The 20815-nt window shown below is 39.0% G+C and overlaps 1 protein-coding gene across 1 annotated transcript; it reads left to right on the forward strand.

Moving 5' to 3' along the window:
* Positions 1-15122: 15122 nt before the first annotated feature.
* Positions 15123-17983, forward strand: rbm7 (RNA binding motif protein 7). Its single transcript, XM_083696341.1, has 5 exons — positions 15123-15298; positions 15678-15840; positions 16373-16448; positions 16677-16779; positions 16933-17983. Exons 1-5 carry the CDS (start codon positions 15206-15208, stop codon positions 17293-17295), a joined length of 798 nt encoding a protein of 265 aa, XP_083552467.1. The 5' UTR covers positions 15123-15205; the 3' UTR covers positions 17296-17983.
* The last annotated feature ends 2832 nt before the right edge of the window (positions 17984-20815 follow it).

A 20815-nucleotide genomic window follows, 5' to 3' on the forward strand; every position in this document is an offset into this window, starting at 1 on the left:
CAGATACAAGTTATTTGTTGATAATATTGGATATTACTGTCCCATCATTGCCTTTATGCAATGGCATCAGTGTTTGTTCATATCCATTCCTGGTCCTTCTGCTCCAATACTTCAATAAAATACAAAAGGCTCGAATTTCTGAGAATTAATATGTGCCGGATTGGTATTGGGTATTGTGCGTGTGTTACAGTAAGCCTATGTTTTTGACAAACGTAATTTTTGTGTGGGGCATGGCTGAAGTTGGGAGAAGGTCACCCGTGCCCTTATCTCCCTATGTCCTCCTAAATACTAGCCTATTAGTGAGACACTTCCAGGTCTGGTCCTCATAAAACAAACCTTCCTGCCCTGCTATTCTGCCTTTTTTGGTGCAATGTTATTTTTCACAATTCCGATGTGAGTTTTGATAGCATTATCATCAATGAAGAGAAACAGATCTGCGTTTGGAGGAAATGTTTTAATTACTTGGCAGTATGTTTGCATTCTATTTGTAATTTTGAAATTCTAACAATGCTAAAATGTAAAAAAAATCAAACAGGCAGGATAACTGCTCACCATTGTTCCACTCACCCTAGATGGAGGGGTCTTTACAGGTAGGTACAGGTAGTACAGATTTACAGGTAGGCTATACTATGTGACATAGAATGATTTCACCCCTCTGGAGAGGGTCTTTCACTGGGATTTACACTTGATAGAAAAGTAGTCTATATACAGTAGGACATGAGAAGATAGCAGAGATGCCTGTTAATCTTGCATTGTGCGCAAAACTGACATTTTTGTAGATGTTTAATTCCCCCTTCACCTTTACCCACCCATTTGTTAACAATGGCCATGCTGTGAAGTTTCTTGAATGAATGACCCACTTCAGGTTCACCCCTGGTTGGCAATGGCATTATGATAAAAAAAATGTGTGGACAAAACAAGAAACACATTATTTTATTTGTTCCTTGTTTTAACGAAAAATCTTGATTTAGCCTACTGGTGATAGTTGTTCTTTATGGCAACTGAGGCATACCTGTGTCATTACAACAGAGATCCGAGCAAAACAAATCTCAGTTTTGGCATGTGTCTATTCACTTCAGTCAAAGTCACGGCTGATGTATGTTGATGGGGAGGGCAATCTTTTTCATTGCAATGAGTGTGAGAGAAAGAGGGGGAGAAAGAGATACAAAACAGGGGTGCATTTTATGGTGTGTTGGTGCACTCCTCCCAAATAGGCTACATTTCATCATTGTTAGCCTAACCTTCCTCTTGTGTTCGGGTCAAATCTAACCGATTTACAACTTTTCCTAAATATGAATATTATGTTTTTCATCTGATTGCCTCAAGACTTTATGTTTTCCTCCACACTAGGCATTTGAGTATATATACAATTTCTGATCACCACTTTAATTGAATTTTGAGTGGATTAGTCCACTTTGTCACACCTGTGGGGTTCCGGGTCTAAAATGACCACCCTAGGAAATGAATGGGTAATGAAATGTAAAAAAAACATACATACAATATGAAAAAATACATTGAAATGTAGATACATTTTCAGTGTCTGTTCTTTGTATATTCACTGCAGTTACTCATGTTAACCACTAGCTGAATACATTGTTTCACAGCTTAAAAAGGTGTTAAACTAAATTTGGTAATGATTTATGTTTTTTGTGTTTATATAAGAGCAGTTAAAACAGACTGCCCAAATTTGGCCGCGAACACTATAATAAGGGGGGGGATAATGAACACAGGAGAAAGGCTAATATGCCCCCTACATCCAGCATTGTTTCAGCTAAACATGCCAGAATATTGGTGCATACATTTATCGTCATAATTTCGACGGAGGATCTGGGAGTCCTGCAGGAAAATGTGGTCTACTGTAACTGCATTTCATGCACTTCTACATTGTTTTCAGCATCACTTCTAATTAACAGTTCGTATTGCTACCGAGCCAAAACAATGGTGGAAAAAACCCACTGAAAGGTCCTGCACATATCAGTGTTTCCCCTAGATTTTTTTTAGGCGGGGCACCCTATAGCCTATTTTTGAAATGCGCAAAATCAACAGAGAAACATTATATCGCTATGAGTTAATTCATATGCAATTTCTGATTTTCTGCTGATTCAATGGTAGGGGAAACACTGCCACATATATTCCATGTTTGACATAATGTTATGAAGTATCCATGAAGACATGATTTGTTCAAAACAAAGGTTTATCCAAGAATATAATTTCACATTTCTCCGACCAGACAATAATTTGTCCTTTTCCAAAAGCTCACAGGCTACTCCTCACATAATTCTTCCATACTGCCATTATTTTAAATTCAGAATGAAAAAAAATTAATTACATTAATACAAATTACATGAAAATATACAATTAATATCAGCTCACAAATTGGGCAAGAGAAGATACAGATATGAGCTACTTTTTCACAACAAGCCCTTCCATTAGAATTACTCAATGATGCCCCCTGGTGGTTGCATTGCCAAGGTGAAATACCTCAAATAAACTGTGTGGAAAAGGCCAGTTTACTGTTGCAGTACCTCTGCGATACCATCACTCAACCATGAACCATTTAAACACTGACCTACTGTACATGTCTGTTTTTCGCAGGCTGGGTGTGTGCTATGCGGGTTTCACATGTAATTGTGTATTGAGTAAACAACTGTTATTGTCTGTCTGTCTATGTTGCTACTGTAATAGCCATTACGATCAAAATGGGTAAGCCATTCACAACTGTATGATCAGTTTCTAATCATCATGATGAGGGTAAAGCAACGGTAATGCAAACAGACCATTTTCTTTGGGAGCAGGTGTTAACCACGTCTCAAGATGTGACTTGTTGTTGGCCATCAAAAAAAGGTGTGATAGTCATGAAAATGCTCTCAACGTTTTTCTATGACTGATTTTTAAATTGTAACAATGCTATTATGCTAAAAACAGACATTAAGGAAATGTCAGGTCAGGAGGCGGACATGTTCTCACAACAGCAGTTATTTTATTAAAAAGCTAATAATAAAGTGTCACACACTTCCTGGCCATATTAAGACTTTGATGACATGGTCCCAACTTGCCAAATCTGTCAAATTGCTCTTGAACCTACCCTCTATATTTGAGTTACAGTAAAAACACACACAGTGTTCCTGCACAGGTTTGAAGTTAAGTGCTGAAACCCTGCTGCATATTTGAAGGTTAGCAATGTTATGCCAATATAAGGCCGATAGTCAATTCAATTATTCAATAATGCTTCCACCCCTAATTAATTTACATATTGAGTGTTATCAACAACATTAAGGATTCTTTGACCTTCTTTTACACTCAATACAAATAGCTTCTCCGGGAAATGACATGGCTAAATGCAGTCCTATTTCCCTCTTGCATTTGCATTACTGACTCCTTGGAGGTGGAAATTTGGCCCCAGGGCTAAACCAGGGTACTTAAGCATTCACTAAACATGTGTATCATCGTTTATGGAGGTTGTCTTAATCATGTATTCTCACCCTTCAGAGATGACAACATAATGTCATCCTATTTCATCCAGTTTGAATTCAACTACTGTTTTTTTGTGAAATAATTATCAAACTTCTAATCTAAACCAGTAGGAATTAAATGAAAGGAAAAGGAAACTCCTTTTTCTGAGCAGTTCTATGGAGTTTTAAAGAGCTGAATTTTGATTACAAAGAAAGATTACAGATACCACACTGCTGATTATTTGGATGGGAGAAACTCTCTTTTGACAATGCTTGTCATCTTCTCCAAAGGCGTTTGAGGCTTCAAAAGCAGCACGAGAGGAGAGGGGAATGGAATCTCCAGAGTGACTAGAGATGTTGGATTTGATGTGCTATATAGTCTGGATATCTATCTCCTTATTATTCCTGCAGGCCCATCATTATCCCAACCATTCTCCCTCTATGAAATACACTCCATATGGCACCTTTGGCAGTGGGCATTATTTTGTGTCTCAACAGGCGGTCATGGGGAGAGAGGGTGCAGATTTGCGTGTGAGAAATGTGCTGATGCTTCACGCCTTGTAACAGCAAAGAGTCGGGTGTTATGCAAAAACCTGTCCCCCCCGATTCATTTTATTACGACCTACACTCCTTCCCATGCTCTTAATTATTTAAGTTAATTTAAGTAATTAAACACCTCCTGTGACCAAAGGGGGGCCCTCAAACATAATGTGATGTGAGGCTGGAGCACTCGTTGCTTGCTGCAGTTGGTGGCGTGGTGCTGATGCCAGGCATCTCTACTCAGCACTGCACCACTATGGCTGGCAACAGGGTGTATTGACTGTGCAGTCACAAAAGTCTAAGCAGTCGCAGCCTGTCTGAGTGGCAACATGCAGAAGTGATATTGTGATAACAAGCATATTGCAATATGGAAGAAAACTGTAAATAAACAAATTGTTCTGAGGCCTCTGCATCAACCCACAGGCATTCCTTTTAGATGGCCCTGAAATGGAATGACACCCACAACAGAACCAGTCTGGGGGGGGGGTCAGCTTACTTACCATGATATACTGTATGGAGATACTAAGGCTGTAGTACACACAGCACTTATGCATATCTGTCTGAAAATGACCCCCCATGAATATGGTACATACATGAATAATTACAGACATTTGCATTCACTGGACCAAAAGTGCAAGACTTGGCCGCTCTATGAAATTAAGTATGATTGATCCACACGCCTTCAGTGGCATATAGAACCATTCAAAAACCTCAGGCAGAGTGCAGAAGTTGTAAAATAAGAGGTGGAAAAAGAGGAGGTGAAGCTGTTGGCTAAGTGCTGAGAAGCACTTATAAAGGTACAGGCCATTAAACCAAAGTAGCACGCATTGAACAGGAAACCACTCGATGACATCACACACTGGAGAGGGATGGCTTAATTAAAGTTTAATCCGACAAATATTCATGTGCATTTAATGATCCTGAATCACTTCATTCTGCATGAATTATGAATATTAATGAATGAGAGGAGGGATGAATTGAGCAGGAGGCAAAGTCAGAATGATGAGGCAAGCCACCAGTGTATCACCACATGGCCAAGTCATTTTCCTTAGAAGGGTCAAGAGGGAGTACTAATGTGGAGGAACAAAAACCACACATGACGTCAGACCAGATGGGTGGCCTAGTTCTGGGTTGGTCATCGTCGCATTTCAGTTCTTTTAACATACATTCACTTTCATATTGCCCCAGAGCAACATTCCTCTTTTGTCACTTTCTTCACTTCAGCCCAAATTATGGGAGCTTTACAGACTACAAGATGCAAGGCAGAGACAGAAGGCAATGTGCCAGAGTTCTCTAGCAAAAGGGCAATTTCAATTCTCTAGCAAAAGGGCAATGGCAACATTTAAATTTGATATTCAATACACTTAAAGGTCTTCTTTATGATTATTAACATATAAAGATGCATGGTGCTTGCTATATATTATATCCATAAGGTGAATGCTTACAAGACTAACATTACACAGCCACAGCTGGGGTAGTTTTACTTTACACCAGAATTAGTCGCTAGCAATGAAGCAGCTGGTTGTTGTTTTTTAGTTGTACAGTCATGTAGGAAAATTGTATGGTACAGCAATGTCTAAATCCAAACAGTGTTTAAATGTATTTGAAAGAATGTTGATTCACTGTCTTGTGCCAACCTTTGAGAGACTATGGAAAATAACAGTGGGTCAAAGTTAAAACCAAACCAAATGTCGTAACACCATCATACCATGTTGGTTTATGGTTGTTATTTGATGGTTATCATCCAACGTTGCTGCATTTTTTATCATGGGTGAAAACTGCAGGTTTTCTGAAATCTGCATTTGATAGTCATCACAAAACATTGATACTGTTATGCAATATACACTCATTGGCTACTTTATTAGGTTACCTTGCTAGTACCGGGTTGGACCCCCTTTTGCCTTCAGAACTGCCTTAATTCTTTATGGCATAGATTCAACAAGGTGTTGGAAACATTCCTCAGAGATTTTGGTCCATATTGACATGATATCAACAGTGCTGCAGATTTGTCGGCTGCACATCCATGATGCGAATCTCCCGTTCCACCACATCCCAAAGGTGCTCTATTGGATTGAGATCTGGTAACTGTGGAGGCCATAGAGTACAGTGAACTCATTGTCATGTTCAAGAAACCAGTTTGAGATGATGTGAGCTTTGTGACATGGCGCATTATCCTGCTGGAAGTAGCCATCAGAAGATGGGTACACTGTGGTCATAAAGGGATGGACATGGTCAGCAACAATACTCAGGTAGGCTGTGGCATTTAAACAATGCTCAATTGGTACTAAGGGGCCCAAAGTGTGCCAAGAAAATATCCCCCACACCATTAGATATTGCGTTAACGAGCAGTTGAACAGGTGTACCTAATAAAGTGGCCGGTGAGTGTATATTGGTTAGCTAGGTAAGCGGTCCCTAGCCATGATATTAGCATAGACTAGTGGAGTAATACTACTTTGAAGATGGCAGCGGCTTGAACTGGTTTGCCAGACCACTCCTGTACATACCTGACCAATAATTGGTTTCATATGTTCCATATGACCTAACACAGACAATAGTAGGACATTTTGAACATTTGTAAGAAAAAAAGGTTTTCTTGCTGTAAAAGCCTTTTCAGCATGGTCTGAACTTCATCCTCTTTTACTACTATCTGTTTTTAATAAACATTCTGTTTTTTTATGTTTTCTTTCTCATTCTGTTTTTAAACTCAAGTGCATAAGAGTATCTAGCATCCTTATATTATCCCATTATTGATATAGGCTATGTATCATGTTAATTTAACTTCTCAACATTTTTTATCCTAATGCAGGTGTACACTCACTGAATACTTTATTAGGAACACCTGTACACCTTCTCATGGTGGAGATGGTGTAATGGTGTGGGGAATGTTTTCTTGGCACACTTTGGGCCCGTTAATACCAATCAATCACCTATTTGAGTATTGTTGCTGACTGTGTGCATCCCTTCATGCCCACAATTTACCCATCTTCTAATGGCTAATTCCAGCATGATAATGCACCATGTCACAAAGCAAAAATCGTCTCAAACTGGTTTCATGAACATAACAATGTTATAACAATCAGTATTCTTCAGTGGCCTTCCCAGTCACCGGATCTGAATTCAATAGAACACCTTTGGGATGTGGTAGAACGGGAGATTCACAGATTGAAAGTGTACCTGAAAAATCTGCAGGAATTGTGTGATGCAATCATGTCATCATGGACCAGAAACTCAAAGGAATGTTTCCAACCCCTTGTGGAATAAATGCCACAAAGAATTGAGGCTGTTTTGAGAGCAAAGGGATTTTTCAGTATTAGTGTAGTGTTCCTAATAAAGTGTTTGGTGAGCGTATATCTGTAGTCAATTAAAACAATGGTTAGGGTGTCTAGATAATAGTTCTTAGGCCAGTTCTCAGGCCAATTTACAGCAAAGTGCAGATGTGTGGTCTTCCCAAAATGTAGTCATGTGGGTTTAGTTCAAGATCTGCACCTACCTGGTGGCACAGGACGTAAGGCAATGCAATGCAATGTCTAATAAGAGGTTATATGTTCAAATCCCACTACCTATCTTCTGCCATAGACTGAAGACCCATCTCTTCAGGCTATGCATCTTAACTGTCAGAATGCATCTTAACTGTCCCTCCTAAAGAACCCTTAATCCCCACTACCGCTCTGTACAGTTCCTCTACTGTTAATAATAATAATAATAATATATAATAATCCTTCCTTCTTCTAGCATTGTGACTGCCAATGGCAACTGGTCCTAGCATAGATTTTTGCTTATGATGACTGACGTACATTTGATTCACTTATTTTAGACAAATGTACTTCTTGTAAGTCGCTTTGGATGAAAGCATCTACTAGATCGCAAAAATATAAATGTAAATGTAGGTCAAGACACATCAAAAAGTAAGTGCAGTGAATTAATTAAAATGCAACATGTAATCCTGATTGTAAAATGCTAAATGTAATTCTGATTGTAAACGATGTCAACATATCAATGACACCATTACTGAAGAAATACGCAGGGGGGAAACTAAAGAATGAATAAAATGTTTAGCCTAAGTATCCATTTGGCTAGGAGGTTCACATTACATCAATATTAGTTCATTTTCAACCTATGTGCCATCCTGAAGCAACATTAGATGATGAGCATCATATGGTTGGTTTAACGTTGAAAATCACATTACAATGCCTAATAAACTGGCAATTCCAACCAACATGTGACTGAACAACAACTATCAAATAACAATGTCAATTTTCAACATTGCAAAAGCTCCAGAGCTCAAGTGTTTGCATTATGACGTTTAAAAAACTTCAGTTAGTTTTTGATTGTTGAACGGTAACTCAAAGAAATATTCCCATGGGGGAAGTGGAGGTTTGGTGATCACGAGCGATGTGAATGAACAGGAAGTCACAGACTCTGTTTAAATGAAATCTGATGGCACACCCATACCCATCCCATGTGGAGGCTGGGAGGCAGCAGTTGGATCGGGTGAATTTTACCAGCCACGGATTCTATAGACAAATAGGGAGGACTTGAGGAGGTGTTTAAAATGGAGGCAGGATTTCAACTAGATTTTTGTTTCTAAGAGATAACAAAAACATAAGTTCCAGAAGAAACTTTGTGGGCTTGCAAAGTGTTATTTTGGTAGTGAAAAAGGTTTAAAGATGTTTTGATAAATAGATAGATTTGCTGGGTAGTGAGAGTCTTATTATGGTGGCAGATAAATTAGAGATAGTTGGTTGGATGTATAGAACGTTAGATTGAATGTTAGATAGATAGATAGATAGATAGATAGATAGATAGATAGATAGATAGATAGATAGATAGATAGATAGATAGATAGATAGGATGAAACAGGGGTACTTCAGTGGAATGGGTAGAGAGTTGGTTGGTTAACTGAATGAGAGTTTTTGGAGTTACAAAAAGCTTAATAGTTGTAAAGGTTTAATGGGTATCAGAAAGTTTTTATCAGGGTTGATGATGATTTTCTGGGTAGTTTAAAGAAAGTGAGAAAGGTTGGTTAATTTGATGGAGGAATGGATAGATGAAAGAGAGGATGGATAAATGAGAGAGGGGAGGTATAGAAAGATCAAAACAATTAAGAGGTTAATCAGTATAGGTTATACTGAGTCAAGGATGATGTCCAGGTAGTTGAAAGGTTAGATAGATATAAAGTTGGAAAGATAGAACGTTAGATAGATAGTATGTTTGAAGGGAGAACAATTCTGCCCCCCTTCCCCAGCTGGGACAGTTGGCTGTAATCTCTCTATGCTCTGGAAGGTGTCAAAATTGTGGTGTCATTTGTATATAATTGATAGGATGAATTCTGATTGGTCTCCTTGCAAACAGCTCCTAATTCAAATACTGTGGTTGTAGAGGGATATAAAAGCAGTATGTACGGCAAAGCTCTGTCTCTTTTCTTTGTCCTGTTGTGAGGTTCTCATCTGAGCTGAGAGTACAGTTGATAGACCATGTAGCCTGTCTTTTTCTTTCTCTACTCTCTCTCTCTATCATTTACCATTGAGTTGATTGTTTGAGTGGTTGAGAGTGGTACAGTTGGTTGGTGGAGTGGCTGAGAGTGGTTTTACTGGGGTAGAACTGGTAGCCAAGAGAATGCATTGTTGTGTAAGCATTCTAAGACTGTGTTCTGCAGGTCTCCTGCTGTTTTCATTCAAGAGTTGTGAAAGTTCCATAGCAGTTGCAGTAACAATGGGGCTCTCACACTGTTGGCCTAAATCAACATTAGACTATGTTAAAAGATATGAGTTTTTGAGTTACAAAAAACTGAAGTATTAATGAGTGTGAAAAATATAAATGTAAGCAGCTCAAGTTAGACCTCTCTGCACGTTTTAAAGTTTGGTTGGTGTGAATAGCTTAAAGGATGTAGGAGGAGTAGCATACCAAAAAATATAAATAATTGGAATAATAATAATAAGAAGAAGAAGAAGAAGAAGAAGAAGAAGAAGAAGAAGAAGAAGAAGTATGAGCAATAACAATAGTTGGACTTGCTGAAACAAGCCCACTAATAAGAAGAATAAATATGAGCAATAACAAAAGTTGGACTTGAAGCAAGCCCACTAATTAAATGCACACTGCTCACCTGCGAAAAGCCAGCATCGAAAAGAGGAGGATCGTCATGGGCGACATAGGTGGAGCAACAGCAAAAGGTTTAGAGGGCAACTCCTCTCCCCTCTTTTTAATTCCTTCGCCCCCAAAATCTCAAACGAGAAATTAGATATTGGCCGTGTCTGAAGGCTCATACTGGACTAAAAGTCCCTACTACATACTAACCATACATGTATGCGTTAAGCGACACATTTCAACATAATACACCTCATTCATACTGAGAAATCTGTAGCTCTGTGAGTTTCCACCTGTTATCTCGCACCTCCGAGTTCTGCGTATTCAAGTCGTTTTTACAACTCTCCAAAACTCAAATCTCATTCAAGAAAACAAACGACAGTGTGTATTCAACAGCTTAGATTTGTGTATTCAACATATTTCCACTTCACTTAGCGTAAGCTTCTGCCATGCTCGCGGTTACTTGTTGACATGACGTCAGAGAACTACAAGTCGGAAACTCTGAGCTCGAGGATGATACCCGAGTTTCCACTACGAATTGGAGGGCCGTTCAAATGGATTTCGTATGGAATCTTGTATTTCCGAATTTCTGACTTGAAATTAAATTCTGGGTGCAGTCAGTGAGGGTAAACCTCAAAAGTGCATCTGCCTCTTTCCATTGAAGTCTGTGCTCTTCATAAGTATACAGTCAGCATTCTCAGTCTCTGGGAAGAAAATCAGCAGATCAACACTGCCATCTACTGCTATACTTCAAAGAAGCAATGGGTGAACTCCCCTATTTATACTACTATATGCCATAACCTTGAATAATACTAACCCTAATCCTAATTATTTATATTATACTTTTTCAATTGGAATTATGACAATATTTATATTTATATGACGGTTCAATCAGAGACTCAAATTGTGGTACATGTATCATTCCTTAATGCAATAAAGGTCTTGTAGTGAACATAATAATCATTTATGTTAGTATGAAATAAAAATGCACAGGGCAGCCCTCTATTTATTTTTTCCTCTGAGCTTTTCTTTAAGTATCTCAATGGATTTACTGCTCTGTCTCACACACAAGCTCAGCAGGACTAGTACAGTATCTGTTTTGTTCTCCACTTTCCTTAATTTTCCACCTCCTTTACCTCGTTTCCACTGTGAGCAGGCTACATTGGTTCTGTGGTGCTCTCCTGAATTCCATCCAATGTTATAAAAAGGAAAAGGCATCAGGGAGATATATGGGCTAATGGCTATCCTGGGACCAAAAATAGATTCAAGTGCCTTAGTCATCAAAGACTATTGCACAGGTGGGGGTTTTATGTTTTACATTTTGTATTGCTGCCAAATGACAAAATAAACTAAATATAATATGTATAATAAATGTTTTGTGTGAAAGTGCCAATACATCAGGTGTTACTTACCATAAGCAAATGTGCATGTGATTCCCATAAAATGACAAACTGTAAGTTTTAGTTTTAAACTATAGATTTTATTGGTTCATTATGAATGATGACAATAGGATGCTGCCTTGTGAAAATTGCAGATTACAAGAAATGCGTATGTAATTCTTTCAGGACATTTGGATCAAAAGAGTCTCAATGACACCTTGGTACTCCAGGTAGGCTAAAGCAAACAAAAAAAAGTATTTAAAAGATTTCAAAACAGTACTTGAAACCAGGTCTGGACATAATACAAGCAGAACCACTTCTTAATTGATTATCAGAAATACATTATTATTCTCAGAAATCAGTACCAAAATGTACAGATCAGTACCACCAATAATCATCTGTTTGTACCCTGGGGAACAGAAATGTACCTTAACCGTCTGTACCCCCTTTTGTTAGGCTCCAGTTTGGGCCCAATAGGCTGACATGGCTACAATATGTGGGTGTTCTCCAAGGATGAAGGGCAAATCGTTAGACTTTTAATTAATCTAATTTATATAGCATGCAAGCCATCTGATTTCAGTGGAGGTCAAGCTTTTCGCACAGCTTGTTTGACCTCAACACTCAATGATGTTGCCATCACCAGGGGCACTTGAGTCAGTGATACAATCTCATGCACTGGGGCAAGTACTTGTCCAGGAAATTCTTATCAGCATGCACTGTCAAACTTCTAGGGGATGAGGGGACCTATGCACACAGTAGCCTCTGCGCAGCCAGTCGATCTGATTCATCAGCCCCTCTCCTCTAGAGCAGTAAGGGTATTTGCTACAGGAAATGTCACAGGTCCCCATAGAGGGAGTTATCACCAGCCAAGGCATTGGTTTCACACCATGCCCACTGGCAAGTCAGAGCAGGGAACAGTTATTTCTCACAGCATCAGGGAGGCTCACCTCAGGGAACCTTACATATCACAGTAGTAGGGCTAATTCTACCAATGAGGAAAGATGAAGATAGTAGACAGTAGGCCTAAAATAAAAATATTGCTCCTCATTGACCAATAGCCAAGTTGTTGAATAATTCAGGTTCTCAGTAATAATTGTCACTGTAGGATTTTAAGTCATTGGCCGTGTCTGAATGCTCCTACTGCAACCTATTTAGTAGGCGTTTGCAGAATACAAGTTTAGAATTAGATTAGTTGAGTATGTATAAAATGCCAAGATGTCATACTACATTTGCCTTTGAATGTATTATGAATTAACTGCACAATATTCAGGAAGTCCTTTCCAATTTTAGTCCTAGTAAATTCAATAAAGAGCCTCCAATATGATGCACATGCGATGAATACAAAGATTTGACTGTTCAAAACTGTTATTAATGCCATGTCAACCCTACAGGACAGCAAGCAAGGATATCATTTTTTCGTAAAAATGTTAACAGGAGACGTCATCACTGAACCTGAGGTGTTACTTTTTATAACGTAAAATAATTTGATTCCGGCCTAAAATAGCAATACAATGTTATTATTATAAATATTACAAATAAAGTAATATTAATTTGTAATAGTGTTGAGTTATATTCGTAATTTTGAACACGAGTGTTGAATATGTCACCACTTTCAGCCGCTAGTCGTCGCTGTTTTACACCTGTCATTCAACATATCCACTGTTATCAGCCTATCCACAATAAATGGGAGAAAAGAGAAGTCGGTGTCCTGAGCCTTCACTCCTGTACGGCTGGATGTATGCAGCTGATCACAACTTAATATTTTGGCCATGATTAAGCATGTTGGAGAGAGGGATGATGAACAAGTGGTAGTGCGTGCGGAGACAAATTTGGTCTTGCTATGTCACTCACGTACCCGAGTATGCATATTCAAAAAGATTATGCAGCTATGTTAAACACATTTCTGTAGTCTGCAATTAAGTGGTAGTTTTCGTTTTGTCTGCGCCTATTATGATGAGTCAAAGGAGACCAGGTTAAATATGGTAATTAAGCTGTAATTGTATATGTATTCCTTTTGACCAACAACTTATGTAGGTTATTTTCATATTTGTCATAAACGATATAAGGGGTCTTGAAATATATTGTAAGCCAAGTTCGCTTTTTTTATTTTATTTTTTAGCATTAATACGGTTATAGCTATATTACAGCAATATCTATGCAAACCGTAACCGAGTACTGCGTGAATTTTGATTGGGTGGAGATCAAACTACATACTAGCCCGTATCCTCAGCGCGAAAACTTGATGAGTCTGTATAGCTCGGATCATGTTAGTAGCGTGAATTCATAAAAGGAAATAGCAGTCCTCAGTTTATGCTATGAAGAAATAGCTGGCGCGAGCTCATGCTTTGCTGAATCTCCCGTGTCACAATGCCTCTCTGGTGGACTGAATTGCTGCTCTGATGGTGTTTGGAGGCGGTTATCTCAAAAGTCAATTAATTGATTTCCGTTCAAATATATCTAATGGATGCAGGAGAACTCTAAACTAATGTAATATTGGACGGTTTCTTTGGACCAATCAAAATATAACCCCAAAAAACTGACTATGGTGAATATCCTTCATAGAATCTTGGAAAAGTTCATTGGTTCTAATGGGAAAAAAACACAAATGCATGACATTTAAAGCTATTTATTAATAAATAAATAAATGAATGAATAAAAAAGCATTGTTTTAGCAGCACATAATTTTAAAGAAGACAAACTCTACTTTCCAATGAAAGCGTGTGAGGATAGCGTACTCTGTTAATCTCAATGGAAATAAACGCTGCAAAACCTTTGAACTGAATCCATATGCATTTTCTTGATATGCACGTTTTAGCTCAACTACAAGTAAGAAGGGGCTGTCTGTGTACTCTCAAATGATAGTGATAGGTCTTTAGTAGCTTCTGATAACATCCCGTCACTTTAAACAATAAAAGCAAGAGTGCCGAGATTGTTCGGTGCCACCAAGTGAAATGGAATTCTAAGTAACGTGAGGTATCAGAGGCTGCAGTGCGAGTTCTAATCAGTTAATTTGCTATTGACTCGCGATAGTGTTCTGACCTACTGCTGCGTTCCGTGGCAGTTGACCACCTGAGACCAAAATATAGGCAATATATTATATTGTCCTGCCTATAAATTGTTCATTAGAGCTCTTCGCTGGTTACTAACTCCAAACTTTTTTGTTGTACACTTCACACGTTCACACATATGTTGTCAGACTTGACTGTTCAGGACACAACACGTTATATTGGCCGGGGAGCATGCTTTGAACCAATCATTATAATACAGGTAAGAAATCCAGCTAAAGAGGAACAGAGAACAGAGACATGCACTACTGGTACCAAAAAATAAAAGAGGCGGAGCCGACTTTGGCTCTCTATGGAGCAGGTAAGGGCAACAGCATGGTTGAGTTACAGATGACGATCAGCTTTGGTATGATGTAGTATGTTAAAATGTGTCTGCTGCATACACGTTTAATAAACAGTATGGCCTAAATAGCACGTAATACGGTTATTATGCACTATATACTTTTAGTAAGTAGGCAGTATGAGCATTCAGACACTGCCCAATATAAGCAAAGGTAGGTATGTCCTATTTTTTCATAAACTGAAGGACATGTCGCAACACATAATGTTTACGACTCCAGCTGACTGTTCACGGCAAAACATTGCTTTGCGGTAGTCTCACGGGACATCTCTATAAGAACCGCAGGTTTAGTTTTTGTTAACAATACATTAAGTGTTTTACCGGTGTATCTTCAATTTGAACGAAATGGGAATAGCGGATGAAGCAGATCGGACTCTCTTTGTTGGAAATTTGGATCCAAAAGTAACAGAGGAACTATTGTTTGAGCTATTTTTACAGGTATGAATACTAGCTGGTTAACCTAGCTAGCTAGCTTGCTAGCTAATGACACATGCAACACACCAATCAATAATGGCAAGGGATGCGTGAAATGTCCACAGTTCAGTGTCAATAGCTATGCATATCAATGTATACCTAACGTTTCCTCATGCAGTGCTAGCTTGCTGTGTTACGCATCCAATACGACTCTCGCCACAAGTAGCTTCTTCGATAATAGCGCAGCGGACCCAGGCCAAACATCAAATTGATTATCAATATCATATATCATATATCAATATATATTATCAGTAGCTTGACACAGCTAGCTAGCCAACGTTATCATTATCATGACACAGCGGACTTTCTTCACAGATGTGATTGTTGTCTCTGTGTGATACAGGCAGGACCTCTTATCAGAGTGAAAATACCGAAGGACAATGATGGAAAACAGAAAGCCTTTGGGTTTATCTGTTTTAAGCATGAGGCGTCCGTACCTTATGGCATGAACCTCCTCAACGGGACAACACTGTTCGGAAGAACTCTCAAAGTACAGTTCAGAGCAGGTAACAGTTGGGAACAATACAACTAGCCTTACCTTAGCCCGATAGCATCTCCTCCATGTGGACAGATGGAGTCGGAGACTTTGTCATGTATCGAAATAAAAATGGCCCCGCCAAGCCACAGTTTGTAATACAGTCCTTCGTTCACCCACTCTGATTGTTCCTCTGGTGGTTTTGTTCTTTGACGGGTATAAAGCTTACTAAATGTGCCTTCCAAAAAAATAAATAAACGCACTTTTCAACTACTCGAGCGGTTTACGGAAGCGAGCTAAGGGAGTTAGCGTTAGGTCAAACTCGGAATTTGTTAGCTCGTCCCTTTACTTGCTGTTAAATTAGTTTACAAACTTTGGCTTGGCGGGGTAATTTTTATTTCTATACATGACAAAGTCTCTGACTATCTGTTCATATAGGACTGTATAGGGAAGGATGCTATCCGACTAGCCTTACCATTAGCCTTATCATTACCGTCAGAAAGATGTCATCAGTTAACTCGGTCTAGGACTTAACTTTTCATCCCCATTGATTTATTTTTCAGGAAGCAGTCACATAAACAGTACAGGGAACTCCCAGAATCCAAGCCCTGTGAATACTCCCAATCCACATGGGGGCAGGTAAAATGGCTCATTCAATTATATAGCTAGCTAAACTCCATGCCTAATTCTTAGAAAGAATGATTGACTTGTTACAATTCCTGCTTTAGCTTCCATGATGAAATAGTGAATGGGACTTATGTTATGTTCTTGTGATGTGTCAAGATGTTGCTCATTTGTCAGATTGCATCAATAGCTGCTTCATTCATTTGTAACTGACATGGAATGTATTGTCTCCTATATTTCCAGGTATGACAAGACACCAGACCAGATGGGATCTCCATCATTTTCACCCCCTCAGCACCTCCAGAGGTCCTTCTCCTCTCCTGATAGTCTGCAGAGACAAGCCTTGGTGAGCTTTCTGCCATCCACTCACAGAATCTTTTGCACCCCTTTCTGTTATCTAATAGTGACATGTATGCACATGGAAACATTATCAATGACTGTGGTAAGACATGACCATGCTATGTTGTTCAGTATTGGTAATGCACTTTTGTCCTCACAGATGAACAACATGTGGCAGCTCCAGGTCCAGCAGCTGCAGCAGCTTCAGCAGATGAGCGGAGGCTTGCCCATCGGACTCCAGCAGCAACCACCACGTGGAGGTGGAGGTGGAGGCCGTGGTGGCGGCTCCTGGCAGCAGGACAGTTTATCACAGAGGGGCCACAGGGAGGTTAACCAGCAGGACAGCAGCCACCACAGCAGGGACCAGCGCTACTCCGGTTCTGATGACTCAGGCTCCAACCGCCACCATCGTGGCCAGCGAGGTGACTATTATCACCATGACGACAAGAGTGGCGGCCGTAGCAGAGACCAATCTGACCGGTGGAAGGACGGTTCCAGAGATGGCCGATGGAGAAGATACTGAATCACTATGGGAATTTAAGAATACTTTTCACTTTTAAAAAAAAAAATATATATATATATAAATTGTTCAGTTCTTTTTTTTTTTTTATTCAGGATTTTCCACCAACCCATTGTGTAAACCCAGCTCTGAACAGATTTATCAGTTATGCTAGGAAAAGAAAACTATTAAATGCTCAGGAGATGTCTTTTTTTAAACACAACCAGTTAAACATTTGCAAAGGATGATACTCGTAATAATATTCTGGGCTGTGTCAGCATGACAAAGCTTTGATTACTTTTATAAATGTTTGGTATGGATTTGAAAAAGATTCAAGGCGTTTAAGAAATTAACACATTCATGTCAAGGATTGTTGCTCTACTATGCTAATTTCTTTTCTTATGGTATGGTGCTCCAATTTTTTTAGTGTTTGATTCCTCAGGTATTTTCAGTAAAAAAAAAAAGAAAAAAAAAGATAACTCAGTTATACTGATTGTTCAGGGATGACTGAATCCCACCAGCAACATTTCCTCTATAGGGCGACATGTCTATTTTCAGATTATTGTTACAGTGCTGAAAATTAGGAATATGATGATTTTTACATACTGTGTTTTTTTATTACAAATAATTTGAGAATGCCATACAATTGTAAGATATCTAACCAATTCCATGTACCTGTTGAATTACTACTTCCACATTACATAATTGCATAATTGTAGTTTTTGTGTCTGTTTGCATATATAGGGGGAAGCTTTATTGTCGCAATATAATTTAGTGACATTTTCAGATGCAGCATAGCACACACAATTGTTGCTTTTTGTAATACAGTTTTAGGGGTGAGACCAGTTCACATAGTATTGATTGCCCAGGGGATGGGAGTCTCAACTCGGCTTGACAGTGTATGATGTTCCACTGTGTACAATGGGCTTTCACACCGTGCCAAAATATTAGTCACAAAATATTGTCAAAACTGAAACCAATGAGAGTAGGATGTCCTCGACCACATTAGTTTTATTGATGCATTTTTTGCTTTTCCAAACAGACTTACTTCAGTATTCTTAGCAAGAGTGATAGCCTTCAAGCCTCAGTGTGTTCCGAGTGGTTATAAATGAACTGAGTACAATGTGCTTGAGCCCGCCGCTATATAAACGATCTCCCCATACACATCTTTACGGTTCCATCGCAAGACACTCCAGATGTCAATCATTCTCTCTCTCTCCATCTACCTTTCTAAAAATGGACCATGTGTAACCAATATGCATGTGGAGTGGGTTATGAGGTAATCTGCAGGTGGCGCCACACACACACCCCTTTATTTAATCAATTAAGAAGACAAAGATAACCAAGCCTGCTGCCTGCAGCATTATGTCCGTTTAAAATGTCTATATATGAGATACTTATCTATCACCACCTTTTACATCACACAACAGGGCTTTAAAGTTGAGCTCTTCACAATAAAGGCTTGGACAAACTTAGCCTAATCATGTAATTATAGATTTGGATATTTAGATAAACTTTACTAAAGCCTTATGTAGATTGTGATACAATGTTATTCTCAGAAATGTTACTTTTTCAGTAAGGACAGCAACAGAGTTAAATGTTATGTACGTAGTACAAACTGAAGAATGTAGGGTTGAACAGTTCAAAATATTGGTCACTTTTGGATATGATTATGAACCATTGATCAGCCATAGAATTAGTAACACTGGTTGTATTTCAACCCATGCATAGTATCCCATGTTACAATTAGCGCTGCTGCTGTGATGCTCCTTTGTCGTCTGTCCAGAGGGTTGATTACAACAAAGTTACTGCCGAAATCCCTTCATGTCCACATTGAGGTCATAATCTACCCTTCCGAAAGTGCTTAGGCCGCTAACAACGGCTCCCGTTATGTATCAACATGTACATCCCCAATAAAGCTCCGGGTTCTAAAAGTGGAGGTGCATTTGCACCCACTCCACTAAACCCTTTGTCTTGCTTTTAATCTAGCAAGTGTCAGATTCCATCCTGATGCTTGGAAGTGCTTCTAATGAAGAGTATCCTCGGTTCTATGTCAAAAGCCAGTACTGGGAAGGCTGTTATTACCCACCCTGGCTGTGGCATAACTGTTTTAATTGATTGATCTGCTTGGCGTCTCAGGCCCTAGAGCGGGTGGATTAGAGGGCCACTCAGTGGCTGCTCCTGTGTGGACTTATATAGAAGCATGTCCATAAAATGATCCACCAAACCCCCCCTTCCTTTCACCCCCTCTAGCCCAAGAGCCTGCTTCCATCAGACCCAGATCCTTGCACTCAGGTTGCAGGGTTCACTGGTGCCAGAGTACTCCCCCCCTCCCCTCTTTCATCCCTCTCCCATCAACCCCACACCCCCAACTCTGTTACACAGACAGCAGCAGCCTTTCACAGTTGTTTTCATCTTCTCTCTTTGATCAAGCCATCAAACTCAAAAGAGCCCATGCAAAAGAGCTTTCCCATGCAGAGCTACATATTTCCTCCCCATAATCCTTCACACTTTGAACATGGTGGCTGTAATCTACAACAGGGTCTCCAGTGAGTTATATTTACCTCTACTGCTTGGAAAAACAATTATCATTTCTGTACAGGCTGCCATTTCAAAGTGTAAACTTGACACTATGCTGTTTGAGGTTACCTCAGTGGTCTCTCAAAAATGAGCCATCTGAAATTAACAAATGATTATTTTAGGAGTGTGTTGGGAAAGCAATCCTAGAAATTAATTGGTACATGTTTTTATTCTAATTTTCATCTGTGAAAAATATTTCATATCATAGCCCAAAAAATGTGTAAATTAGAACCTGCACAAATCGAAAGGGATGACAAAAAAAATTGGTTAATTAAACTCTCTGTAGGAAGAAATACCTTGTTCAAATGAATAGAAAATGTGGAGCACAGCGGATGGTTCCCTGCCCAACCAAAACTAAGTCCCTGAAAGTGGAAAATACATGGAAAATATACAACCTGACACCAATGGGAGTTGCACTTGCCAACTGATGAGTGTGAGTGATCACTTAAATTTTCTGTATCTGCAACTGTTCTTTAAAATAAGGACTTACAATGGACTTTAAGATGTTCAATGTTAGCGCCTCCGGTCATTAGCATGATTATGTTGATTGTTGCGAAGCGTTTTGTTGAAGATGGATGACCATGAACTCTATTAACAAAATAGTAAAACTAGTCTGTTTAATTTGTACAATTTGTATCATGGAAATATGAATTATTTTTAGACAAGTTCTTACCAGTCCCCACAATTTCGGATTAAACCCGTTGTAGACTTATTATCTTGCATTTCTAGTTTAAATGTTTTCCCTCATAATTGGAAGTGTTGTGCTTGTGTATCCCAGACCGCTTTTATGCTTTCTAATTTGCTTTCGATGCATTTGTATTTGATTAATATAGGCCTATATGTGTTTTCCCACAGGCGGCACCAATGAAACAATTCCGATTGTTTAAGACTGTTTGATTAAAAGTTGAAACTCGAATAATTAAATGATATAATACAACTTAAAGTAGTTAAGTATTTTTGTGTT

The sequence above is a fragment of the Argentina silus genome (genome assembly GCF_951799395.1).
Source record: "Argentina silus genome assembly, chromosome: X".
NCBI lineage: Eukaryota > Metazoa > Chordata > Actinopteri > Argentiniformes > Argentinidae > Argentina > Argentina silus.

Bases quoted from the DNA above. Each gene is read 5' to 3' on its own strand.
- rbm7 (XM_083696341.1), top strand. From the start codon at position 15,206: ATGGGAATAGCGGATGAAGCAGATCGGACTCTCTTTGTTGGAAATTTG. The intron at 15,841-16,372 runs GTAACAGTTGGG...TTTATTTTTCAG, and splicing joins CAAAGTACAGTTCAGAGCAG to GAAGCAGTCACATAAACAGT. The intron at 16,780-16,932 runs GTGAGCTTTCTG...TTGTCCTCACAG, and splicing joins GTCTGCAGAGACAAGCCTTG to ATGAACAACATGTGGCAGCT.